Genomic DNA, 19,544 nt, shown 5'->3' with positions numbered 1-19,544 from the left:
GTTCAGGAGGACACGAGCAAAGATTTTCCCAGCGACAGATAAGAGAGATATCCCACGGTAGTTATCACAGACCATTTTTCTGCCTTTATTTTTAAATAAAGGAATAATTGTGGCATCTTTGAAATCTTGTGGCATTTCTTCACTGTCCCAGATGTCAGTAAGGATCTTCTGGAGTGTTATTATCACTTTTGGACCCACAGATTTATATATTTCTGCCAGTATTCTATCTCTGCCTGAGGACTTTCCTGAGCTCATCAAACTGATTGCCTTTTCTATTTCTTCAAGTGAGGGTGTTGAGTCAAGGTGGTGCTGAATAGGCTTTTGAGGTATCAGACTAATAACACTTGTTTCAGTTGAAGATGGGCTGTTCAGTAGTTGGCTGAAATGTTCAACCCATCTCTGTTCCATGCCATGTTTGTGTTTGATGACTGTCCTGCCATCAGCCATCATGAGCGAACCTGTGCCCACCTTTGAACATCCATAGACTACCTTCAAGGAATCAAAGAATTTCTTTGTTTCATTTGTTTCTGCATACATTTGAGTGTCTTCTGCTACCTTCTCCCACCATTTATCTTGTATCAAGCGTAGTTGTCTTTGTGCCTTGCTTTGCAGGTGTTTAAATCTGTCTCTTTTTGAGGATACTGACTATAATTTTGCCAGATTTGGAAAGCCTCACTTTTTTCTTTCAAAAGTACTGTGATTTCCTCATCATTTTCATCAAACCTGTCACAGTGAGCCCTTTTCTTCCATCCAAGGATGTCAGTTGCAGTTTTTTGTACTGTCTCTCTAAATTCCTCCCATGCGACAGGGGTATCATGAAGGTTGGTTTCTAGTGCACTTTGTAGCTTGTCTCGATATGGTGCATGATTTAGTTTAACAATATCAGGGGATGTCTTGATTGTTTTTGGGCATTTCAATGTGTGGGTACAATGTGTAGATTCAGTATTGACCTAATCATTCTATGATCCATCCAACATTCTGCTCCACGCATGGCTCTGGTGATCCTGACATCCCTTACGTCACATTGTCGGACAATGATGTAATCTATTAGCTGCCATTGTTTGGATCTGGGGTGCATCCATGTAGTTTTACATTTGTCTGCCTGTCTGAAGATGGTATTTGTAATTGTCAGGCTATGTTCTGCACACTTGCTTAGGAGTAGAAGACCATTTTCATTCATTTTTCCAATGCCATGTTTCCCAGCGACACCTTGTCAGTTGTAGTTATCTTTACCTACTCTTGCATTAAAATTTCCTAGGATGATTAGTTTGTCGCTTTGTGGTGTTGACTTGATGAGAGAGTTGAGATCAGAGTAGACCTGTTCCTTAGCATCGTCAGGGCTTGTTACGGTGGGCTGGGCGCATATGCACTGATGATGGTAGCAAGTCATGACTTATTTATTGGTAACCGGAGTTTCATGAGTCTTTCGTTAATGCCTATTGGAAAGTCTTCAAGACATTGCAAGAGTTTTGGTCTTAATGGCAATTCCCACTCCAAGGATTCTATCTTTGTGTGGTTCTTTTCTCTTCTTCTTTCAAATCAAGAGGTATCGTCTTTGTCTATCATAGTCCTGATGTTCCAAGCAGCACTCTTCAGTGCTTTTTTAGTTATCTTTGGTTTTCGACCACGTTGAGGATGATCTACCAACTGTGGTAAACTGGCCAGATTTAATTTGGGCAGGCAATGTTTGAGGCACCATTTCTAGTCCCTTCCCTTACAAAGGGAGAGCAGTGCAATCCTAAAAAGGGATGCTCTGTCACCTGGGTTGTTGCCGAGCTTCCTGCTGCCCTTTGGTCAGGGATGGGCGACCAATGTCCCAGGCCACCTGTGTGCAGGCTTGTGGCTACGACTGCCAGTAATCATCTTCACCTGGCACTCCCCCATCGCCACAGGACTTTTGAAGAGAAATGTGCATGAATGACGTGTGTGTGAAGTTGATTAAAGAGTCGTTGCACTGGAACAGTCCCATTCTCTCGGCTGCTGAAGCTTGGCCCAGTGGCACAAAGACTGTTACAACTGGAGGCTCCTTTAGCTGCAGTGGATAGCCATGACTCCTGTAGTGCCCCATCATGCCTTTCACCTTCCACAATACATCGCTGCACTGCTTTTCAAGCCCTTGGAACAACATATGGTCTCTTTCGCCTTGGCTACCATAACCGTCTTCGTATGCTTGGGAGGGCAATCCCTAAATCACCATCAGTTTCCACACTTCTGGTTACCCTCACATGGTTTAGCCTGCCTGCCGAGGCGGTTTACCGGGATGTGGCCATTGTCGCATACTTACAGCTACTTGGAGCTTCACATGAGAGCTGGGTGTACAGTGAGGACCAGAGAGGAAAAGAACCACTCAAGGAGTCCAGCAGTTCGGATCACTCAAAGGTACTACCTATCCCATACACCCCTATGAATCACAGTGGATGGAAACAAATGCTATAGATCTTTGGAGAGGTTGGAAATCCAGCTAGATCTGGTGGCTCATGAGATATCAAACCTTTAAAAGAATCACATCATTCTGTGCACCCTCATGCCTTTTAATCCCACCTGATTATAGTGGCCACTGTCTTTAGAACTCTTAATCAGCATCAGTGATGTTTATTATCTGAAAGCTTGTAATCCTCATTTTCAGAAAGCTGATATCATCAATCCCCTCCTTGAGGCATGTAGTGATCACAGAAATTACAGAGAGGTAAAGGGACTTGCCCGAAGTCACATAGGAGGTCAGCGGCAGAGGGTGGAATAGAACCTTCTCTTGACTACCCAGTCCAATCCTCACTGCCTCTAAAATTGCTGACTTCTTTGGCTGACCATTTTACCTGGGCATTCTGCTAGCAGTTTTGACAGTAGGGAGTTTAATTTTCTTTGTCATATTGCAATTCAATTGTCTGGGGTGTTATGGATATCTAAAGGGTAGGGTTTTAACTTAGCAATCTGCTGTGTTATTGAATTAGTTTTATGTTGTGTTAATCTCTTTGTCTCATGGCATTCATTGCCTGTGATAATTGATGCACAATATATAACCAAGTTCTGTATTCACTTGGGTAACTGCGTTTAATTGCCTGGTATAAAATATGCGTACTAAGTACAATCTGCTATGACTGAGAAGCTCTCATTGGTATGGACTTGTCGGCGCTTTATCTTCCTGACAGCCTGTCTGAGGAAAGTCTAAAAGTCTCCCATAGCCCACCATGTAAGGATGAAGAATGGATACTTGCTCTGTGACTACGAAAAGAGAGATTGCCATAACTGTTCTGTGGTCTTTTCAGAGTTCTGTTTGTGTTTACTGCATTGGGCTTTAAAACTGAGTTAATTGGAAGCTCCATAAAAATAAAATTAAAAAATATACAGAATATACAATGTTCTCCTCTATATTATTTTGGGGGCTAGATTCAGCTCAGTGGAGATACTCACCTGAGTAAAGTTACTTATGTGCATGAGTGTTTGCAGAACCAGAATGTTTATTTTGTATGCCTTCGTGTCACTAATATTTAAAGGAGCATAAATTGGTTTAAAATCATGGGCCAGCTCCTCTGCTGGGGGAAATCAGCCTAGCTCCCCAGGAACTCAATGGAACTATGCCGGTTTACACCAAACTTTTCTTTTACTATTATGATTTGTAAAACTATTTTTTTACAAAACCTAAATGTTGAGACTAAACTGACTGTTGAGCATCTCTGTAAGATTATTTTATGCAATGTCATTTTGCATAATGTTAATACAATGTAAGAACTTTTCTCCCATAAAGATTCTGTATTGAGAAAGAAGGACAGATCAATATCTTGTATTGTACTAGCACTGTTCTCAATGCTATAGCTACAGTTTTGTCAATGCTGTCATCATCTATCAATTTTTGGGTGAAGTTTCTTTAAGGATTTTTAGAATTAGTGGTTTCTAACTCCAGAGTCCACTGTGCTTCTTTTTTGAACCTGTCACCAGTTTTATGTACATCCTTTTGCAGAATGTTCAACAAGGAGCTTAGGTGCACAGATTTGTTATTCAGCTCTGTTTCGCTAACAAAATAGCCTGCAGCCACTCTTGGTCAGAGGGGATCAGTTCAGCTTCAGGCTTTGGCTCACCTTGTGACTTTTTGTTGTTCACCCTACCCTGCGGCTATTTTCTTCTTCTTAGCGTATGTGCAATGTGCCTCCGGTGGCACGTGATCAGGATTCATCACCGAATTTGGACTGCTGGTTGGATCATTAGCTTCCCTGGCCCGGGTACTGACAGGGAGCATGACATGAACGCCCAGCTGGTCAGGGAGAAAGCAAAGTAGCCCAGAGCTACCTTGGAGAACCCATGGGCACTTTAAAACCAGGAGTTCCCCAGATTCATGACCAGAGCTAGTGACACTGTTCAATAAGTGAATCATGAATATTTTCATGAGTTAACACAATGAATTTCCTTTGCTGTTATTTGTGCAATGATATTATTCATTTTCTGCAAGTATTTGGACAACTCATGGTTTATTCAAGAAAATGTTCATAACCCCCCAAAGTTTCAGGCGTTTTAGCATGAGTGGGGATTTGCCACTCATCATTGTCCTGTCACTCATCATTCTACTGTCACTCATCATTCTCCTGTTTAAAATTTCTCTCATCCAGTCCAGAAGCAGAAGCAATACCAAGTGATTTAGCTGACCAGCAGTGCATCCCAATAATACATGGTAAAAGACACTGTCAAAACAAATAGTTTGCAAGCTGCCAATAGGCTGAAATTTGTTTACTTAAAATGTTCAGCATTTGTTTGTGAATAGTAACACTTGTAGAAATTAGGAATGAATTGTGAATGATTCATAAAGAGGAAAGAGGATGTACTGAATGTCAGATAACTTATCAACAGCAAATAATTCGACCAGCTCTAACCTTGAAATCGATGTTAATGGCTCAAAATTTGTAGTCTGAGGTAGATGAAGGAGCTAAATATGGATTTAAGGAGCTGCAGTTTAGGCACCCACTTTTAAACATCTCAGTATGTAGCTTTCTTGATGTAAGTCACCCTCTGTTCAGAGAATCCTGTGACCTCTGGCCAGTGTTTTTGGTAAGTAGTGATTGTACTTAAAATGTCAGTTTTATCATAGCACAATAAAGAAATAACATAGCAAAGTCAAATACTGAAATATAAAAAATATTGAGGTTTTAAGTAGACCCAGTGTGTCCCAGAACAAAATATGTTTTAACTTAGTAAAAGTGGCCATTTGTAAGTTACAACATATTATAAATGTACAATGTTAACTGATTACATTAAGTGATTTTTTTTCACTTGTGTGGCTTTTAAGATGATCACCTTTATATGAAATGAGTTGTAATTACAGCTCCATGCCTCTGCATTACCTATGGCAGGGAGGCTATTTGTACAACCGTGTTCACCCTTCTGGCTTATATTATAGTCACATAATATTTGCAGATAAAAGTGTGGGAAGAATTAAGCTAAAATATAGTCTAATCACTTTTATTATGTCTTTTCTAAAGATGAAATATTGAGCTTTACAAACTGGAAACAACACGCTTAACGTCTATTAAGTAATTTTCATAAAGAAAATTGAATGTGTATGACCTGAGCTTCAAACTATTTACCAAAAAGGCACCTAAAATTTTTATTCAAACCCACATTTACACTTATGTATGTTTGGTTGTTTGCATAGACAAAATGTTTATGTAATTAGCCTTTAGCACAAGCAAATGTGAGGTTTGCACATTCAAATTCTCTATATGCATTTTTGGATTCTCTTTTGAAAATCTTATCCTTAAAGCCTCTTTTTGCTTCCAGTGAAATTAATTCCAAAACTTCAGCTGACTTCTGTCATGAAAAACTGGGGACTTAAGGTTTGAACCAGCCAAGCACAATTAAATCAATGGGAATTTTTCCATTGACTTCAATGAGCTTTGGATCAAGCCCTTAGGTCTCTTACACAGCAGTGAGGCAATCATGACAGACTGTAAAGACTCCAAAAAACCCACTGCAGTCTGTTACATAAGTAATGCATAAAAGACCTAAAATAGGCTTAGATATGTGCTTATCTCAAGCAAAATAAATATTTGCTCTCTAAGAATTTGAAGGTGTTGTTATAATCAAAGTTGTCACCTCTCAGTTTGGTTTCATGCTTTATTTTCCTTTTCTTCAAATCCTTTTAACTTTCAGAAATACGCAGACACAATGAGAATCACAGACAAAAGAATTACCTCTATGTAAAATTCATGTTGCAACAGAAACCCTCACCAAAGCAAAGACATTTCAGATGGAGGGTGATGCGCCCCCTTTGCTTCATATTGGTGTCACTTTGTGGGCTCAGGATATTGTCAAAAATAACAGGAGTACTTGTGGCACCTTAGAGACTAACAAATTTATTAGAGCATAAGCTTTCGTGGGCTACAACCCACTTCTTCGGATGCATATAGAGTGAAACATATATCCTCAATATATGTTTCACTCTATATGCATCCGAAGAAGTGGGTTGTAGCCCACGAAAGCTTATGCTCTAATAAATTTGTTAGTCTCTAAGGTGCCACAAGTACTCCTGGTATTTTTGAGGATACAGACTAACACGGCTGCTACTCTGAAACCTGTCAGGATATTGTGTTTGTTAAAGAAAGTACCAGTATGTCTTCTTTAACATAGCAAGCCTTTCCTGGTTTGTGTTCCATTCTTAAAATTACTCCTTCATCTGGAAACATATTTAACAGGCAACTGTTTCCTCAAAACTCACAACATCAATTAATTTTTAACTTTTTAAAAAATTCATATGCAGCCCAAGTATGTCCTTTGAATTGATGCTGGCATGCTGAGGTGGCTGTGCAGGTACTGATAAAACCTAATTTGTGAAGGCTTTTCAGCCAGAGGCAAGACATCTGATAGGTTCATACATGGGCACCATTTATTCAGTAAGCAAGAATGCAGGTTAGTTGAAACTCCTTCACTAACACTTGATGAAGGCGTACAACTGAACTGGATTTGGAGATCCAACTGAGAGTAGGTAGGAACTTCATATAGATTTCAGTCAGGGCATGCTGTTTTGAAATTAGACTTTAAAATCAGCTTTTAATATCTGATTAATTGTGTTTTCTTGCAGCGCCTAATGAACTGTGTGTGGACTCTGCATTCAGTAACAGACAGATTCTCCCATCGCAAGATGTTATTACTACAGTAGTAGGATACATTCCTATTTGAAGTCAGTCAGCAACAAAAGGAACCAGTTTAAACGATGGCTGCAGGTAAACATCTGCACTATGCAGTGGCCACCAAAAATATTGTTGCTAAAATGATTAGTGATAATTACCTTTTGTTTTCAAATGGAACTTAATAATATTTTTCCTAAGACAAGTCAAATTGGTGTGAGCTCTTTTTATACAGGTGCCTAAATAATGTCACAATTTCTTTAATAAACTACATTTCATGAGAAACATGTCCCTTCTTTGAATATGTGGAAATCTCATGATGTGTATTTCCACAGAAACATTTGCCATTGATTAGGTAGTCTTAAATTATAAGCTCTTTTGAGCAGGACTGTATCTTCTCTCACTGCTATATAGCACCTAGCAATTTTATTGGTGCTCCAAAAAGATATATCATAATAATAAAATTTAATTATTTTCAGTAAGATTTATTTATGTCTCAAACACTATTTTCTGTTAAAAATTGTGGCATATTGACTTTTAAACTCAGAATTTGTCTCTTTTGCCACAGCTGCTGATGGCTTGGGAAGTACAACTATAGATACCACACAACTTAATATGTCAGTCACTGATCCAACAGCTTGGGCTACCGCTATGAATAACCTCGGGATGGTTCCAGTAGGATTAGCTGGACAACAGCTTGTGACGGGTAAGATTTCTGTTAGAGATTTGTTGCACGCGTCTCTGGATTTTTTCAATCTTTTTATAAACATCTGGAATCATTGCTGAAGACAGGTATATTTTTATAGTCTCAGAACAATGGTTGTAGGTGCACAACTTCTATGATTAATATTGCATACCATGTATTAGTCTCTTTGTATAATGGGTATGTAATCCATACCGTGTTTTAACCTAGTAGAACAACCAAAATCTTTGGGGAAATTAGAGTTCTAAACCATTGATCTCCAGGCTGTATGCTGGGTCTAGGTTAGGGAGGGGATCAAGAGATGTACTTAGTCTTTGAGAGAGAGCTGATTTTCCTTCCCAGTAGTTTTCCTTGAGGTTTTGCCAAGGAATAGTGTGGGCAGCGGCTGCAACCTCCTAACTGGAGGAAGATGGTTGTGCTGACAAAAGAAAGTGCAGCTATAAATAGATTCAGAAAAAAATGTGAATCACATGCAATTCATATCCACTGGTAGCATTAGCTAACTGAAAGAGAGAAGCAATCCCTTCTTTCTTCTCATTTTTTTGAACACCATAATTAATTTTCTAGGGCTATTATTCTTTGACTTTGTCATTTCATTTACAGCTTGCGAGAGCTCTGTAGTGGATCACTTAATCTTTCTAGCAATAATAAAAATATTATTTTGACCATTACAAACACTGAAGGTTCAGTCCTGCTCCCATTGAAATCAGTTGATTTCAGTAGGAGCGGGATTGGGTCAAAGTGAATTAAGCTTCACAATACTCCTGTGAGGTACATACAATGGGCCAGATCCACAGCTGATGTAAATCAGTTTAGCACTCTGTAAGAAAGATAGGGTATAAAAACAACCTTAGGTAAGCAACTGCTTAACTGATTATTCGTACCACCTTGCTTAGGGTTCTTTTAATTTTGATTGCTTAACTAAAGAAAAGGACTTGAAAGATTAATTTAGTTTTATAGAGTTTCATTAAATATCCTTATCAACAGGGATTAATAGCACAGAATATAAAAAGGCAAAAATGGTATTGGATTATGATTTGGCTAACGTAAGCTAGGAAATTTGTCAGTATAACCATATAAACCATGTAGGTTTTCAGAATCAAATTATGCAAAGACAATAGAAAATAACACTTTTTTACTCAATCACTATGTTGGGAAGGTGATTTTTTTTTTAAAAATTTTGGCTAAGGATACATCTATACTGCAAAAAACAAAACAAAACAAAACCCCTGCGGCAGCAAGTCTCAGAGCCCGGGTCAACTGACTCCAGGTTGCAGGGCTTGTGCTATGGGGCTAAAAAGAGCAGTATAGACATTTGGAGCCCAAGCCTGACAGCCCCCTCACCCCAACCTCCTCAGGGCTCAGAGCCAGAGCTCCAGCCCAAGCAGGGATGTTTACACTGCTATTTGCAGCCCCATAGCATGAACCCTGAGTCAATTGAGACTTGCTGCTGCAGGTTGGTTTGTTTGTTTTGCAGTGTGGTCTGGTGTCCTTATAAATACACATTTTGGTTTTAGTTCTTTTTATTTACTGACTCTTTCAGCATAGACGTATTTCACTAACTCGATAGCACAAACATGTTTGATTGCAAACATTAGCCTCACTTCTTCACTTTATCACTTAAACTAAAAGAAATCAATATGAACACAGCGCCTTTCTTTTCTAACAGTATTGCCCATGAGGTAAACCCTGTCATTGAAATTTACAATATTTTGCCCAAAGCTGTATCACTTATAGTTGACCTCCCTTTTATACACATTTTAATTATAATATTAGATTCCATCAAGTTCCCTATTTTACAGCTCTATCTGGCACATCATAGGATATCAGTGTTTGATATTAATTTAATCATTTTTTTTAATTCATTCACCGACAGGAAAAAAAAGGGGAAGTCTCTTTAGCTGCACTTGCTCTTTTAGAAAAGAAATGTCTTTGAAGAAATCCAGCCATTAGACCTTCGGTTTTTCTTCTTGTAGGCCCCCATTCTAGCTTTTCTAAAGGGCCTTGATGCCTGGCAAATCTTAAACTGTAATAACTCATAATTTTGGGGCCTTAGTTACTGCAACTATATCTGCCTCCCAGGGGATTTGTGAAGTTAAATTTTTGGCTATCCTTTCTGAAATTAGGCATTGAATGGAATTTTGCCAATTTACACTAGCTGAGGATCTGGCCCAGAATTACCCATCATATAGATGGGTAAACTAAGACACAGAAAGGTTAGGTTACTAGTCCAGGATCACACAACAAGTCAGTCCAGAGCAGGAAATGTAGCTGGTGTAGATCTTTGGTTGATTCCCAGTCTCCTGCTATAACCATTAGATACACTGTTTTCCCAACTATACAGCTGTACCTTGTCTTAGATTTTTCATCCACTCGGTACATTGGTGTTCAGTTGTGCAGTAAACTAGAGAGTCACACACTTCATTGCTTATGTAGGCCGAACTGTACACCCAATGAGGGAGAGCAACATATTTAGCTGCCGCCTGTTATGCATAGGCAATGGGTGGTGTGGAGATTTCTCTGCCTGTGGTACCAAATGAACATTCTATGGGCCTGATTTTCCAATGAAGGCTTTTCCAGTTTTCCAATTTTCACCAAAAGCAATAGGGTTCTGCCTGTTGATGCCTAGAACAGTCTCTAAAAAAATTTGAATTGATCAGATGTGTTGTTCAAAAGCTATTGTGTCGCAGACAGAAATGCCATTAGGTTGACTATAGGGCTTTGCTTCGCTTGACCTATAAATATGTGCCCCCTAGAAACAAACTAGCCCAGTGCTCTCTTGATGTGCTTTACTGAACTTTGACTTTATTATCTCCAAATCTGGAAATGATTTTGTATCGGGGTACCTTTGTCTGGTTCCATTGATCAGTGTCTCCGTTGTATTTAATGTAGGAGGATTGGCACATTTCCTTTCGTGTTTCCCCTTTCTCTCCACTTTTTTGTGCAAATCCTTCTCTCAGCAACACCTCTATATCCTCCCCATTGAGTCAACAGTGTTGCACAGATGGAATTGAATTTGGCCCTGTTCGTATTATTTCCTTGTGTGAGGATCTGAAGGACTTCAGTTTATCACCCCAATTGCTGCTAGTTTATTTTTAGAACTGTTTTTTACCACCTATATTAGAAGCACTGCTTGGATCAGTTAATATTTGTACAGCACTTTTAAAGTGTAAAGTGTAGCATAAGTGATAAGTATTAATTACTAGAGTGGAATATCTCCTTATTTCCAGCGAGGAGTAGAAGAGTCCCCTTCTCTCATGCCTTTTGCTTTCCTATGCATAAAACTATGTACAGTAGAATCTCAGAGTTATGAACAGCAGAGTTACGAACTGACCAGTCAACCGCACACCTCATTTGGAACCAGAAGTATGTGATCAGGCAGCAGAGAACAAACAAAAAAAAAGCGAATACTGTACAGCACAGTATTGTGTTAAGTGTAAACTACTAAAAAAATAAAGGGAAAGTTTAAAAAAAGATTTGACAAGGTAAGGAAACTGTTTCCGTGCTTGTTCCATTTAAATTAAGATGGTTAAAAGCAGCATTTTTCTTGTGCATAGTAACATTTCAGAGCTGTATTAAGTCAATGTTCAGTTGTAAAGTTTTGAAAGAACAACCATAACGTCTTGTTCAGATTTACAAACATTTCAGAGTTACGAACAGCCTCCATTCCCGAGGTGTTCATAATTCTGAGGTTCTACTGTGTTATGTATTTCCCAAAGTAAATAGGTGCTTTGACATTTCACTCACCCCCTCCCCACGATTTCATGAGTTTTGACATTTTTCACCATGACAAAACCATGATTTTCACAATACTTTGCCATGAAAAGAATTATAGCTCTACTGGTTATGGCACATTTATCTGCACTGAACTACATTTTCCATCCATTGTTTTAGCCCAAGTACTTAAATGGTTCTTCACCCTTCCTGACTCTGGTGTTCATGATTTATGTTAATTCTCATGATACGTTAAACTTCTTCAGCATTTACACTTTGCTTTCAATAACCTCATCAACAGTATTTCTACAAATGAAAAAAGAGGAGACCCCATGGTATCCCAGCACTAACTTCTTTCTAGCCCTACAAAGACCTATTTCTGGCTGTTTTTATTTTCCTGCCCTGGTGCAGTAAATACCTTAGACTGAATTTAGGTCGAGATTTATCTTGCATATGAAATGTTACCTAAGCTAGCACAGTCTGAAATTCTGACTACTGTACCAACTTGTGGTGTCTTGGTGTATCAACTTTGTCTACAATCCTTGAGTTTCCCCAAAAGATATTCAGGCACGGCTTTCCCTTCCTGAAGGCCATGCTGGCTGTTACTAAGCTGTAGAGTTTTCCCCTCCACTTTTCCTCCATTTGATCTGCTCAAACGTTTTAAGTTTTTTCGTCCCTTTTCTCAGCTGATGTTAATTTAGTTGCTCTGTAATATCCCAGAACGTGTGTCTTGTAATAGAATTATGCTGGCCACTTGGCAGCTTGCAGGACTCTCTCCTGAACTGAGAATTAGTAAAAATGACAGCTCAGGCTTCTGCAATATCTGGCCAATTTTTCTATAACAGTCTGGGATGTGTGTTGTCTGGTCCTGGTGTCTAATCAATTTTAAGCACTGCTAACCTTTTAATACCTGTTTAGATGTTATCTGTACACTATTTCATTCCTTATCTCCTAGTGCTGTAAAATTGGATTTTTGATCTGGGCAAATGTCAGAGCCTTTCATTTGTAAAGATGGATTCTTGTGAATAAATGTATAACATCTCTTCTGTTTCTATACTCTTTGCTTCTACTTCTTGTTATTTAGAAGGCTCATCATTTTTGGTTATATTTGGCTACTGCATTACATATAATTTAATGTATGTATTTTTACATTTTATATATATATAAATTTATTGTGTTTTATATATATATATATATATATATATATATATATATATATATATATATATATATATATATATATATATATAACACAATAAATAGAGTGTAATAATGCATTTAGTTTAATTGTTAAAGATTGATGCAGTATAGTTATGGTTCTAAGCCCCTCTCTTCAATAGGTTATAATTTTTCCAAAAAATTCCCCTTGGGGCTGAAATTTCTCATGCTTGGTCTTAGCCTAGAGGTGAAAATTTTCTGGAAAGGTTGGAGCAAATCTGTTAAACAGCGTTTGAATGATCCAAGCACTAAAATTGGTGTTTTCCAGCTTTGAGACTTTGAGAAATATTGTTTCTTCTTTGTGCTGCATCTTTTGTGAGATTTGAAGTCCTCCCCATTCACTCGATGGGAGTCACAGCAATGATTCTGGTACTCCACTGCCCACTAGTTAATGTATTTAGAGGGATTTTTGAAAACATGTTATTGATCACAGATCACTGGAGAGACTTTTATTTTGGTTTGCAGTGGAAATTTTTCAAAGTAATTTTAGCACTGCTGAATATTGTCATTTTAGGGTTGTGTTTGCCTCAGCAAGTGGCATCAGATCACCCTGTTTTCTGAAAGGCGACGTGCTGTCAGATGGGTGATTTATTTCTCCTATTTCTTTCTGATTGTTCTTTTGGTTCTGGGCCATCATTGTGAATGTAGTGAATTAGCGTGGGTATTTATTCACTGAGAGTAATTTTAAGTTTAGGAGACTGTTGTTGAAGAAAAATTTGCCACAGTTTGTGAGTCTAAGATGGTGGATGGGCAAAAATGTTGAAACTATAAATAAAAGTGAGGATGGGTGTAGTTGCCTGAAAGTCAACACCTGAACACCCTTAGAGGCTTCTTTAAGCTCTTTGTGCACACATGTACCATGTGGTAAATCAAACAAAAAACACAAGTACAGACTGTGACGGGTTCCCCCGGGGTTGCCACCTGGAACGGGGGTAACACTGAGCCCCCGTGACCCACCAGCCTGGGCTTCCCCTCACACTGAGCTGCTGTGACAAGCTGCAAAGCCCTCCAAGCTTGCTCTTTCACCAGCATTCACACAGGTAGGGACACACCCAGCTGCAGTACTTACAGGCTGCTGTGATCAGCTCTGCATGGGGAGGCTACAGCTAAGGAGCTGCCCAACTGCTCAAGAGCACAACCCCCTTCTGGAGGGTAAACCCAAAATTAAACTGTTTTGCACTGCACAGAGATCTGTACAGCGTAAGCTCATGAAATTTGCCCCCTCCCTCAGTGTGAAGAAGAATATTCAAGAGCTTTCTGTACCCAGTTATGATTTCCACACACTGGTTTTAGACAAAACAAAAACAAGTTTATTAACTACAAAAGATAGATTTTAAGTGATTATAAGGGATAGCAAACAGATCAAAGCAGATTACCTAGCAAACAAACAAAACACGCAAACTAAGCTTAATATGCTAAAAACATTGGATATGAGTAGCAAATTCTCACCCTAAATGATGATTTAAGCAGGCTGCAGAGATTCTTGAGGGGCCAGCCACACTGGCTTACAGCTTTAAACCCCAGGTGTTCCTTTCACAGGCTAATAATCCCTCCAGCCTGGGTTCAGCACTTCCCCCCAGGTCAGTCCTTGTTCCTCAGGTGTTTCCAAGAGTCTCTTTGGGCATGGAGTAAACAAAGAACCACGATGATGTCACTCCCCTGCCTTAAATATCTTTTGCATATGGCAGGATCTCTCTGTCTCCAAGCTTGGTTCCCACACCTTTCAGCGGAAAAACACTGGTATTCCAAGATGGAGTCCAGTACCAGGTGATCTGGTCACATGCCCCTGTAGTGTCATAGCAACCATGTCTCTGAGGCTGTTTGTAGCGTCCTCAGGAAGGCTCCCCAGGAAGGCTCCCTGGTGGGAGATTAGCTTCTTCTAAGACCTATTGTTCTCCCTAATGGTCCACTGCCTTGACCCTTCCCAGCCAGCATCTAGACTGACAATCTTTTGCCTAGTGGGTGTTCCCCAGGTGTAAACACATTTGTAATAGATACATCAACAATATTCCTAACTTCAGATACCAAAATGATACATGCATACAAGTAGGATAATCATATTCAGTAAATCATAACCTTTTCAATGATATCGTACATGACCTATCTTGCATAAAATATATCATAATTATGCCATACTCATATCATAATAATAGTACTATAAAGAATATGGGGTGTAGTGTCACACGGACGTTCACAAAGAGAGTCATACACTTGATCTATAAATAAATTTATTCCTGGCAAATTACACCATCTGTCTATTAATTGACCTGTATGCCTGAAAACTGAGATCACTATGGTTCCTAGAATCTTAAGTCAGAAAAAGTGAGAAAACAGATGACTCAAGCACTGTTTGTGGAAAAATGCAAAGTAGATTCAAGACAGACTATGACTTAAAGAATTCCTTTAGCCTTCTCCCTTGACTATCAAAAAGTCCAGGAACTCATCTCCTTTCCACCATAACAATTGCTGAATCATGCCCAGGAAAGTTGTTCCAGACCACAAATCATCTTGTCCTGATGTCAGTAATATTAATTGTTGTTTTCATTAAAACGTTTTGCTTATAGTTTGTTTTTGTACTCATTTTTGTAAAGTTAATGAAAAAAATCATACAGAACAGAGGGCACAGGAGTCATGTCTAGCAGTTCCCCCAGACATGGAAGATGTACTGTGACCGCTAGTGAAGACCCTGAGAGGCGGTCACTTGGCCAGCAGGCTTTGCCCCATCTTGCTGGATATACAACTGGTGAAAATATGCCACATGTTCTTGATCCCCAGTTTTGATGATTGCAGTGAGCTATGCTTAGGAATAAATACAGCAGTCTACTGACACAGCAATGTAGGTCACTGGGAGCTTATTACCTTGCTGCTCCAGACTCTACATTGGCTTGCAACTTAATACTGGAACAAATTCAAGGGTCTAAGGCCTTGTCTACACTACGACAGTACTTCGATTTTAGTTAATTCGACTATGTGGAATCGATATTACTAAGTCGAACGTGTGTGTCCACACTAAGGACAGTAATTCGACTTTGTGAGACTTTGTGAGTCCACACTAACGGGGCAAGCGTCGACATTGGAAGCGGTGCACTGTGGGCAGCTATCCCACAGTTCCCGCAGTCCCCCCTGCCCATTGGAATTCTGGGTCGAGCCCCAAATGCCTTCTGGGTAAAAAAATGTGTCGAGGGTGCTTTTGGGCGCCTGTCGTCATCCGTCCGTCACTCAAGCCCTCCCTCCCTCCCTCCCTGAAAGCGCCGGCGGGAAATCAGTTCGCGCGCTTTTCTGATTACTGACAGCGCGGACGCCACAGCAGTGCGAGCATGGATCCCGCTGCGACCATCGCTGCAGTTGTGGCAGTTCTCAACGCCTCGCAGCTTCTCCTCCACCTGTACCAGAGGCAGCTGCAGATCAATCATGAGAGGAGGCTACGGCACTACCGTGACGGCATGAAGTCGGACACTAGCTCCGACCTCTCTGAGAACATGAGACCCAGCGCCCAGGACATCTCGCTGTCACTGGGTCTTGTTGATACTGTTGAACGGCGATTCTGGGCCCGTGAAACCAGCACGGAATGGTGGGACCGCATAGTGCTGCAGGTCTGGGATGAATCCCAGTGGCTGCGCAACTTTCGCATGCGGAAGGGGACTTTCCTCGAACTGTGTGAGTTGCTGTCCCCTGCCCTGAAGCGAAAGGACACCCGGATGCGGGCAGCCCTGACTGTCCAGAAGCGAGTGGCCATAGCCCTCTGGAAGCTCGCAACGCCAGACAGCTACCGGTCCGTCGCTAACCAGTTTGGCGTGGGCAAGTCTACCGTGGGGGTTGCTGTTATGCAAGTAGCCAGGGCAATCGTCAAGCTACTGCTATCTAAGGTAGTGACCCTGGGAAACGTGGAGCTCATCAGAGATGGCTTTGCCGAGATGGGATTCCCAAACTGCGGTGGGGCTATAGATGGGACTCACATCCCTATCCTGGCACCGGACCACCAGGCTAGCCAGTACATCAACCGGAAGGGCTACTTTTCCATGGTGCTGCAAGCACTGGTGGACCATCGGGGACGTTTTACCAATATCTACGTTGGATGGCCTGGCAAGGTTCATGACGCTAGGGTGTTCAGGAACTCTGGTCTGTGTAGACGGCTGCAGGAAGGTATTTACTTCCCGGACCACAAAGTAACTGTTGGGGATGTGGAGATGCCTACAGTCATCCTCGGGGACCCTGCATACCCGCTAATGCCCTGGCTCATGAAGCCCTACACTGGCGCACTGGACTCAGGGAAAGAACTATTCAACTACCGGCTCAGCAAGTGCAGAATGGTGGTGGAGTGTGCTTTTGGCCGTCTCAAGGGCAGATGGAGAAGCCTACTCACTCGCTGTGATCTCAGCGAGACCAATATCCCCATTGTGATAGCTGCTTGCTGTGTGCTCCACAATTTGTGTGAGAGCAAGGGGGAGACCTATATGTCGGGGTGGGAGGTTGAGGCAAATAGCCTGGCTTCTGATTACGTCCAGCCAGACAGCAGGGCGATTAGAAGATCACAGCGGGACGCACTGTGCATCAGGGAGGCTTTGAAAGCCAGGTTCCTGACTGAACAGGGTCTCCAGTGACTTTTTACTTTGTGGACACAGATGCTGAACCTGCCCCCATTTCTTTACCCAGTTACTGTTGACTATCCTTCCAAGTTACATACCCCCTTCCCCACCTTCCCAACAAATAAAATCTGTTCTGTTCTGTTAATGAACAAGGTTCTCTTTTTTACTGTTTTCGCGGGAATGTTTTAAACCGGGGACGCAGACTGTGGCGGGGGGCGGGCTTACTGTTTTGATGCAAATGATGCTTCTAAAGTCCGGGAATGACAGGCTCCGCAGTGCTGCATTGGTTGTTTCAACGCAGCCTGCCAGCAGTCCTGGGCGGGACTGGATGTATGTGTCGGCCAAGTGACTTTCTGGCAGGGGGCGGAGGGTAACAGATCCCCTGCTGCATGGCTCTGTGATCCAGGATAAGGACCGCGGCATAGGATCTCTAACTGCCCTCCCCCGACACAAAGTCACAGATCAACCCCCTCGCACCCCAGAACAAGAAAACCGCCTCCCAGACTGACCAGGGTAACTGGTGACTGTGCTGTGTATGTGTCCTGATGCTGGACCTGCCCCTGCCTCTGTAGCCTGCTACAGGTGACTGTCCTGTCCAAGTAACAAACCCCTTCCCCCCCTTCAGACAGAATCCCCTCCAAAAGACACTCTCGGAAACAGTACTTAACAGAAACCGATGTTTTATTACGAACCGCACATGAAAAGGGGGGGGGGGAAGGAAACTTGGACATGGGCTAGTGTGAGATGGGTAGGAAAGGACTTTTCAAACTTTGGAACGAGAGCCTTCCATTGCTGCAGCAGTGTGCAGTGGCCGACTGACAGTTTTAACGGCCCTTGCCGCCCCTCCTTCTTTGTACTTTTGGTGAGGGGGGTGTGGGACTTGGTGGCGGGGGAGGGCGGTTAGAGATAGACAGCAGCAGTGCTCTGTCCTCCTGCCTCCGGTCTTGCAGAACATCCACTAGGCGCCGGAGCGTCTCCGTTTGCTCCCTCATTAGTCCAAGCAGGGTTTGAGTAGCCTGCTGGTCCTCCTGGCGCCACCTCTCCTCCCGTTCCATGACTGCTCTGTGCATTTGTGACAAGTTCTCCCTCCACTGTGTCGTCTGGGCTGCCTGCTCTCGTGAGCACTCCATAAGTTCATAAAACATGTCTTCACGAGTTTTTCTCTTCCTTCTTCTAATCTGCGCTAGCCTCTGGGAGTGTGATGCCAGGCTGGGTTGGGAGACAGTCGCAGATGTGTCTGTTGGAATGGGAAAAAGGGAGTAAATTCCTGAGACAGATAAATGAAGTTGCTAACAAAGAGCATAGTCTTTCTCTGTGAACAACACCATGCACTGCACCTTTCACATGCGCACTCAGGACAAGGTCGAATTTTCGGCCCTCGCCTTATGTGTCTGGGGTCCTGCAGTTGCAATCAGAGAAGCGTTGCAGGACACCTCTACTTCTGCTGCGGGAAAACATGGTAAGCCGTAGACTTGTGGCAGCTTAAACATGTAATAGTAGCACTGGGCTCCTTTCGCACTGAATGCAAGGCCACTCTCTGCTGGCAGCAATCAGGGAAGCATGAGCTCTGCCCCTGTCCCACCACCTCGCGGCTGTCCCCGGGAAAGATCCCTGTATGCTGCCCCTCTGCCGCCTCCACCGCGTGGCTGTAAAGCAGTCCAAATACTAACATTCCCCTCCCTAATTTAAAGCAGGGCGTCATGTGTGACATAACCCTCATGAGGATCTCGGAGACCGAGAGGGGAAGGATGCTGCGTGAATGCATGCAGAGGCCTGGGCCATATGCCGCCATGCTGTGCCGCGCACTGATCCCCGACTACCTCATGGACTCATGGCGTGGGAACGTGTGCTACCACGGGGGACCAAACAAGATTGCCCTGCCGTTGAACCTCGTGCGCATGCTGGAGCGGTACCTCCAGGAGAGCTATGCGGAGCTATCACAGGAGGACTGTCTGTCCATTCCCGGGCACATTGACCGCCTTTTCCTTTAAGTTGAGCATAACGGACTACAGAGTGGAGGGGCCGTGTTGTGGACTAATCATGAATATCCGGACAGTACTTGATTTTCTATACATAGTTAGTAGAAAAAAGTTTACTAAGCCAACTAAATCATGAACAACAAATTACTGATATAGTTATTATTCCTGTTTTGTTATTAATAAAAGTTTCTATGTTTAACTGAGTGACTGAAAAGCCCATTCTTAACAATATAAA

The 19,544-nt window shown here is 41.9% G+C and overlaps 1 protein-coding gene across 2 annotated transcripts in view; it reads left to right on the top strand.

The window, feature by feature from the left end:
* Nucleotides 1-235: 235 nt before the first annotated feature.
* Nucleotides 236-19,544, top strand: part of ENOX1 (ecto-NOX disulfide-thiol exchanger 1) — a 204,671-nt gene continuing 185,362 nt past the window's right edge. The window contains exons 1-2 of one of the 2 annotated variants that reach the window (XM_065402606.1): nt 236-254; nt 7,669-7,815. In XM_065402606.1, coding sequence (XP_065258678.1) covers nt 7,725-7,815 — 91 coding nt within the window. In that variant the 5' untranslated portion in view covers nt 236-254; nt 7,669-7,724. Of the gene's footprint in view, nt 255-7,668; nt 7,816-19,544 lie in introns of those variants that run through there. The other variant, XM_065402614.1, reaches the window with a different exon arrangement.

Source organism: Emys orbicularis, chromosome 1 (assembly GCF_028017835.1).
Source record: "Emys orbicularis isolate rEmyOrb1 chromosome 1, rEmyOrb1.hap1, whole genome shotgun sequence".
Taxonomy (NCBI): domain Eukaryota; kingdom Metazoa; phylum Chordata; order Testudines; family Emydidae; genus Emys; species Emys orbicularis.
Note: the sequence above shows the minus strand (reverse complement) of the source record. Positions and strands in the feature narration are given on the sequence as shown.